Source organism: Vollenhovia emeryi, unplaced genomic scaffold, assembly GCF_000949405.1.
Source record: "Vollenhovia emeryi isolate VEMERY1.0 unplaced genomic scaffold, V.emery_V1.0 DF939292.1, whole genome shotgun sequence".
NCBI lineage: Eukaryota > Metazoa > Arthropoda > Insecta > Hymenoptera > Formicidae > Vollenhovia > Vollenhovia emeryi.
This window is the reverse complement of record NW_011967074.1, coordinates 6,763-15,195: the sequence shown is the minus strand read 5'-3', so window position 1 is coordinate 15,195 and position 8,433 is coordinate 6,763. Positions and strand designations below refer to the sequence as shown.

At 37.3% G+C, this 8,433-nt stretch overlaps 1 protein-coding gene and 1 long non-coding RNA gene across 3 annotated transcripts; one reads left to right on the top strand and one right to left on the bottom strand.

Moving 5' to 3' along the window:
* The first annotated feature begins 6 nt into the window (after nt 1–6).
* On the top strand, nt 7–3,303 carry LOC105559056. The gene is made up of 2 exons (XR_001008722.1): nt 7–763; nt 1,370–3,303. It is a non-coding gene; the product is annotated as an uncharacterized LOC105559056 (long non-coding RNA).
* A 2,928-nt stretch (nt 3,304–6,231) lies between these two features.
* LOC105559055 lies at nt 6,232–8,062 on the bottom strand. Of its 2 annotated transcripts, XR_001008721.1 has the most exons (3): nt 7,967–8,062; nt 7,615–7,881; nt 6,232–7,147 (listed from the first exon to the last, which is right to left on the bottom strand). XR_001008721.1 is itself a non-coding variant. In XM_012007069.1 (2 exons), exons 1-2 carry the CDS (start codon nt 7,893–7,895, stop codon nt 7,123–7,125), a joined length of 306 nt encoding a protein of 101 aa, XP_011862459.1. In that variant the 5' UTR covers nt 7,896–7,952; the 3' UTR covers nt 6,232–7,122. The 2 variants fall into 2 exon arrangements, 1 of the variants encoding a protein (XP_011862459.1); XM_012007069.1 differs by lacking the exon at nt 7,967–8,062 and having other exon boundaries at nt 7,615–7,952.
* Nucleotides 8,063–8,433: the final 371 nt, after the last annotated feature.

Below are 8,433 nucleotides of genomic sequence, written 5' to 3'. Positions count from 1 at the left end.
AGAGAGAGAGAGATATCACTATTAATATATAGTTCTATTCCCTTTTCTCCTTTTTCCTTTTTAAAATACCCGAAATAATGTTTCAATACGCGCGAATAATGGAGAAGAGATGCGATGCTGGAACAGATATCTAAAATTAACGTTTGTTCTGTACGTAGTGCTATATGAGGCTTTAAAATACGCGCTCGAGAGCAAAGTCGACTAGCTCTTTGAAATCAATTTCTGAAATCGAATTTTTTGTTGAGCGAAATAAAGCTTCCGATTAAATACTCAATAATAATACAAAGTACGCAGCACTCTTCTTGATACATTATAACATATACTGCGAGGGATTAATGCGAAATAAGTATTCATAGATGCTTATTTATTCGTGCAGCAACGTAATGCACGCGGCACTTATAAGTCTGCCGTTTATAATGAGAAACGGCAATAGACTGTTAATGCGGTAGAAAATGTTTCGTTGCTTGCGCTGCAAATGTAATACGGACTACACGTATGTCGACTGATACGCCGTTGGAATAATCGTGGTGTTGTACTACGACAAACGACGTATGTAACTGTTAACAATGATGAAGCATAAAATAGTTAAAATTTTCTCTCGACTTTGCAAGCCACCAGCTTACGTCTCCTCTTCGACATTCTTCGCGATGTTATCTTTCTATTCCCAAGAGCTCCTTCTGTCTGCGGGAGCGCGCAGACCGGACGCGGCGGAGTGCTCGGCGAGAATCTACTAGTCACCACTTCGTATCAATATGCATTAACGGTGAGTTCCCGTGCCCCCGTGTTAATAACGTCGGGTAGTGACTAGGGACGCACTCGAAACGGAGTAGTACTTCCACATAGTTTTGGCAAGGAAAAAAATGATCAGATTTTGTATTAATAATAATTATTGTACGAATAATTGTATGCCAATAATAATTATACAAAATAAGATTCTTTTATTGTCGAATAAAAATTTGATTCGCGAGTTTTATTAATTTCAGAATCGCGCGCTCTTTTAGAAAAGAGAAAGGCTTAATATCCACTTCATTTCTAATTTACTGTCGTACTAGAAAATATGTTGTTTAAAATGTGCAATTATATTTTTTCCATCATTGTGATACCTTTAAAAGTTATGAATTTTGAATTTATTAGTATTTTTTTATTTACAAGTATCTTTTTGCGTATACAAGATATAACGTAAGAATGAGATTACTCTTACGTACAGAATCCGGTATCTTTCCGCATTTTCCAATAAAAAATATATTTAATTCAGTTTTAAGTTTCTTAAAATTGGCATAATTTTAAAATTTGGGTTATTAATTGGTTGTACTACGTCTACTATTTTCAACAAGTTATTCATGTTTGATTATTATTTTATTTTTTATAGCAAATTTCTTCAGTCAGACTCTGACTCGAGTGTCTCTAGTAGCGACTGTTCGTCAACGCGGAGCGACGCTCATTCGTATGGAAATCTCATGTGGGTCACAGCAGCACAAGTACGCAGCTATGACGCCTGGAAACATGGATCTCATGTGTGCGTCACGATTTCACGCGAAATTCCGTATATTCTAGAGGAAACATCGCGAGTCAAGCCAGAGTCGTGCAAATGTTGGAAAAAATGGATCATCTTGTGTCGTGCAGAGTGAAGAGCAGAGAACAAAAACTCATATCTAGCCCTAAATTAAAACCTGGCGCAATTCAATCCTGAATTTTGTATAGATGTAGAATTCGCGTACGTTATTGTAAATCGAGAATGACATGTTTAGATCCTAGGATCGTCCCTCGTGCGTGGGACGTTGAATTATTATCGAACAAAATTAATGTGACACGTCGCAATTGACAAAATGTAGTATCACATTTAATGTACTGTAATCTCATAACTATCATCGGAATTTTTTTATAGCTGTAAATGCTGCCTTATAAATTTCATGTACTTGACAGAGAAGCTTGTGTACGATCACTCAATTAAAGGGAACAGCAATAGAACTTTATCAGGCAGCAGATACATACCGATAAAAATGAAAGCGGTATGCTTGAATTCGCGAGGACGACTTTGCAAGTAGCAGCAGATGGCAATGTCTTGTAATGTTTCGGAATACCGTGCAGTATTTCGGCCGATGAGCAGGCTCGCGGCATAGCATGTACATCCCAGTTTAATGCAATCGATCGATTATATGTATATGTATGTACACATATAAATACATATGTATGGATTCGCGAATCCTTGGATTCATGGATCTTCGGCTCTGTACTGAAACTCTGTATTCATATACGCTTGTATCTTTTCGCGGGTCCCCGCATCTGCGAAGAGATACAAGCGCAGATCAGTTGCAGGTCAATGAATCGTCAAATCTGTTTGACGAATCGTACATCTACAGTTTCTCAAACTCGCGCTTTCCAAGATCATCGAATTCGAACAACCTTACAATTTCACGAATCTTTTGATTTACAAATCGCGCGATCGCTTTGTTTAAATTTACAAATCCCCGGTAATTTTCCTAGATCCACAAATTCCCACGGACACATAGATACTAATACTTTCGCAGTGAATATAATAAATTTGGATCCATGAATCGTGTTTACGTCCACGAGTCATAGCTCTGTAAATATGTCGTTCTGTTTCTAGATCCGTGGTGCTATAAATCTCTGATCTCAACGTAAATCCCCGTTTACAGATCCTTGGATTCACTGGTCCGCTTATCAGACTCTATTCGTCATGTAGAATTAGGAGAGACTATTTTCCCGTTTCGTCTTCGACGACGAATACATGTATCTTTTTTTTACATTATGTATACAACATATATATATATAAGTAGTGTGTAATGTAAACGTTTATATATATACAATGTATACTTTAGCTTTAGCAAGGCGTCTATAAATTGTACATAGAAAGACACGATTATTAACGTTAAGCGAGCACTAAGATGGTTTCTAATGATGTGCTACGATTTGAATACTACTATTCCCTTTTTTACTCCATTTTTCGTTCAGTTTCCTCTTTCTCTTCATTTCTACCTAATCCCTCCTCGTATTTTTATCTTTAGCAAATTATTATAAAATTTCGCAAAAAAAAATGTAGTAGCTATTTCATTAGAAGTACTTTTGTGAAAGGCGACAAAGGAACGATATTTCTTTAACTCAGTGAAACTGTACATATATATAGCCGAAGTGTACTGTAATTAATTATTACCGACGAGTTTTGGCGAGGGATCAAACCAATTTTGCATACCGGATAGTCCAAAGCGTTAGCCAATTTTTGTCGACATAGAGCTATAATGTAACAGAGAGTTATGAGCGTATTAAATCAATTATGTTCGTAAATCGTGCCTTTGTCAATTTCTCCTTACTCCCTCCTATTGTATTTGTATGCACGCGGACACAGAGATCCGATTGCAGCCTCTCCATACTTTGAGTAATGCCGATGTCGGCGGTATTGAAACTTTCAAGTTTCGTAACTCGCAAAATACTGTAAGACCGTTTCTGGCTTTGCGTTGCGTGATGCGTGCGTATGCATTTCTGTTCAATGTAACGTTACGTGATGCGTGCTTATGCGTTTCTGTTCAATATAACGCCGCATAAATTTACCCGCTTATGCACATTCTCGTTTTCAATTAGCAGTCGAAGCGCCCACGCGTGCATGAGCACGTCGTGACTAGATATGGGCAATTAAAAGAAAACATTTTTTTATCGATTTAGGTTGGAGACGAGGGGGAGACCGCTGAGGGCATTGTGGTGTACAGATTTGCGGCATTACTGGGCATTACTAGGGCATTTTTGGGGCATTACGTCTTGCTGGGGCATTATAAAGATAAAATAAGATAAAATAAGATAAAACAAGATAAATAAAATAAAAGAAGATAATAATTAAGATAAAGTAATGCCCACTGGGCATTAGTGGGCATTGGTGTACAAGATTTTGGTCAGCGGTTTCCCCCTCGGTTGGAGACTTAAAAATTGACTCGCAAAAAAATCGACTGCCACAGAATTGATCTAGCAGAGATCGATCGATTTATCTAATTTTACAGAGTATTAAATATTTATATAAGTATTAAATATAAGAGGAAAATTAATTTTATATGAAATAAAAATGTTTACCGTAAAGTTGCTCCGCCGTTGTCCGACGCCTCCTAGACCGCTGCCTTCTCTCAGACCCCTCCATTTCGCACTGGCACAACGCGACACTCGCGAGAGAGGAGCTAATTACCGAAGTAACGCACGACACGGCACTCCCGGCGTTAATCGACGCGGACGTCACCGCAATGAGAACGAGAGACAATCGCGAGCGAAACGACGGGAACGTTCCGGCGGGAAGGACTCGCGGAGGCGAGCGAGGTTAACTTAACGCGCGTCGCGCTTGACAGGGCGATTTCGCGCGAACGTTCGTCTCGCCGCGCACCACGCGCGGAAAACTCGGATATTACTGCGCGCGCGAGGAGATACGAATTAAACTTGGAGAACCCGGTGTACTCGTGGCGCGCGAAGATATTGACGGCGTCGCAGCGACGCCGACCGCGCGTGAGATTTCGACCGGGATTACCGTTTCGACCGGGATTACCGGGATTCGTCTCGGTGGATTACCGACGCGCGAGAGCCGAGTCTGCATCGCGCGAGTGTAAAACTGGACGATGGTGAACTCACTGCAATTGTGCGTACCACGAAATGCGACGACCGATTCGCTGCGTATCCACGGCGCTCCTCGAACGGATCAACATGGCGCCGGTTCCCGGCGGCCACTGCGCGGCGCTACAACAGCGGTACTACGCGACTCAAGTCAACGACGCGACGTGTCTCGAATAGCGAAATATAGCGAAGTTCTCGATCGCGTGGTTATGGCGCCGCTTAATTACGCGGAAAATAATCGCGTACATTGTTATATCCGAGCGGTGCGTGGGTTTGAAAAAACATGAAAATAGTTTTTACGAATAATGAAAGGTATGCCGTATCTGCTCCGTTGATTTTCACAGATAAACGACTATCATTATGCCTTGGTAACGATTGGTCACTGTGATCGCTTTGAAAAGTCTTCACTTCGAATATTTCGAATAGACGGCACTTCCCACACAGCACCGAAATATTTCAGAAAGCTCTCAAAAAGCTGTCAATGAAATATGAAACCTTTCAAAAAATATTTCAAACATGTTTCAGGTACATGATTTCTATCTTACATTTCACTATTAATTTCCAAGGTATCTTTTGGAAAGCTTTCACTGACATGTGATTTTGATGAAACGTTTCAAAGATATTTCTGAATGATTTCAATTTTACATTTCAATATTAATTTCCAAGTTATCTTTCGGAAAGCTTTCTGAAACTTGTTTTGCTGTGTGGGTTCTAAACGCGACGAAAATGGAAACTTTATGTTATACGCACAATTTTATACGTAATAATGTTAGAGAGATTATTTCTTAGTAAGCGATCGATATATTGTAATTTTTTATTATTATTTTGCCCGACAATTCGTGTATTACCTTGTGCTTTTGATCTGAAAGTGATAAATGTTTAACTTGAATAGCAAAAATTTTCAAGCACAAGGTAAAAGAGATTCACCCGAGTTTAATAGTTAAAAAATGTAGTATTGCTCGTGGATGTATCAAAACTAACTAATAATTTATAATATATATAATTCCTCGCATTTTCTCTTTAAATTACGCGTGATATTCATCTCGACATATCACCATAGAAATCAACTATATGATTACGGATCGCGACAATTAAACGCGATTGTTAAATGTTAATAATTCTCGTACGAGACGATCGCGTTGCGTAGGAGATGATCGAGATTCTTGTAGGAAATAATCGCGTTACGAGGAGCGACGCGAAGACACACGGAAATCCGTCTCGCTTGACTAATCCGCGCCGAATGATTCAGCTCAATAGGTTGTTTTCGACCGAGATGCTCGCGGGGCTTTCTTTAGAATTTTGGAATTTTTTGGAATTGGAATCTCGCTTGGCTTTGTAGTGCGAGTAGCTGTCAGTGCGAAAATCATGTAATATGTATTTTGACAGAGTGTCAACGTCAGATTACGTCTTCTTCACATGAAAAAAATCTTAATGTGTGAAGAAGATCACGAATAAATATAAATTAAAACCAAGTAGCGCGCGCAATGCTATTTTCAATAAAGTATTTAATACCAATTTATATTATTATTAAAGTAAATAATTCAATAATTTTTGCCCATAATAAATGAAGATTTGCAATTTAAAATATAATTAGAAACTTTATTCAGAGCCGTTTATGCTAATGAATATAAGAAAAGTGAATAATTACTTATCAAATCGCGTATGTTCTCTCTTTGAGAACATTCGCCCTTTTCCAAAGTAACCTTTTATACCTACTTGTTGCTTTTGTTTAAGTGTGTCTAGGTGTTGTTCAGTTTCTAGATCAGTCTCTGCTTCCTGTGGTTGTACAGGATTTGCAGCAATATTGCTGGAATGCTTAGCATTATTTAACAGCAAGTTACTTTTTATTTTGTGACTGCCATTATAGTGAATACAATACATATAGGTTTATAATAATAGTAATAATAAAAATATGATAGTGTGTATGTTATTATACAACATACATATATAATAACCGAACTACCTCTCGTGGACAGGTAGAACGATTGAAAGCGAAAAAGAAAAGTTTCCATTCTACACTTGTTGTATTGCTTAACGATAAACTAATTTTAAAATACTGTAAACGTTACGTAACATTTGCTGTACGGACGAGATAATGCCTTGTACAGGGTAGAAATTATGAATAATAATATTGAAATAATAAATACATCTTGCTATTTAATCACAAAGATGCATTCTGCTTCATATTTGTAACTTAATTTCTAAGTAATATATTTCGAAAATCGATTAACAGTACCAAACTTTTCAATCTCATAAGACATTAAATTCACTAGCTCTATAGAAAAGTTTTACATTTATATCGTGTGCGCATCGACAATCTTCCGTGCGCATACGTTCTCACTTAAATGTTGTGTGCTTAAAGTTTTGTTCTATTCAAAACAAATATTGTACTAGGGATGGAGTGTCAGTTGAGCCCCGTATCGTATGGAAATAGATAGGTCCTCGTGGATCTCTCGCGAGAATCACCCCACACCTTGGACACTTTACACGTTAGGTGTCGTCAAAACCATGGATACCATATTAATCAGAATCTGTATATATAAATCTGTAAATATAAACAACGATTTAAAAATGTGGAAAATATCAGAGTATAAGGTAAATGTGCAGAATTAACACCCTAGTAAGAATCGCGATTTTTTGTGGCAATCAACAAAACAAGCTGAAAAACATATGTATGCAAGATATTAATAAGGTGCTTAAAGTCTTTGTAGGAAACAAATATTGTATTAGGGATGGAGTGTAAGTTGGGTCCCGTATCGCATGGAAATAGATAGATTCTCGTGGATCTCTCGCGAGATGCACCCGTACCTACACCTTAGACATGGGATGGGTTAAGTTGGTAAATAATAAATTGGAAGGAAATTTTGACCATAAATGTTCAATACTAACGACATACCTATTGTTAACGTATCCCGAATTATATAAATTACTTTGACAGAATAAGGTGTTAGAATCAATGTTTAATATGTAAGGTTTCTTTGTATAATTTTAGCAATATATAAGTATAATTACTCTTCAGTTTTAATTTCAGTCTTAACTTCAGACTTTATTTCGCGTAACCAACTCTCAATGTGAATATCCTGTGCTAACGGCTCAGTGATATGGGAGCTTTCCGTTGATGTCGAAACTGCGGTAAATGCGTGTTGAGATTCCCGTAAATGACAGGAGCTCGCAAATTCGTCCTTGACAACGTTGTCCTTGAATTCAACTGTATCTTGGTCTATAGTATGAGATAAGTTGCAAAATTTGCAAACCTTGTATGACGTATTATCTTCCAACCTGCGCATATACATATACAGCACGATATAAGAATGTTAGACATGAAACTAATTAATATTTTAAACAATAAAAGCAAGCGTATTACCCAGATATTTGGTCAAACCTGTCATTTTTATGACTCTATCGACCAGTAAATACTATCCTCGTTTAAATGTAATATTTATAATTATAGTTTACCTATAAAATTAATCTTCTGGAACTGTACTATTGACAGAAATAAAATGTAATAAGCGAAATGAATTACAGAACATTTACTCATAATTTTTACCATAATTTACTAAGATAAAAATTTTCGATAAAAACGTTATGGGAATTATAGAAAGCTAAATATTGCACGTTTGTATATGTGTGGTTAAACCGTGCCTGATGACCAAAAATGAAAGCACAAGTGTAAAATTTGATTCTAGTTTTAGTTATAAATATGTAAAATTTGTTCTTAAGACTCCGAAAGTATAAAAAGGAGACGCGCCCAGTACACAGAGATATATCTGAACAGCGGAAACAAATATTAAACGGTAAATACATATTAGTACATCTACAGGGTGTTTCAGA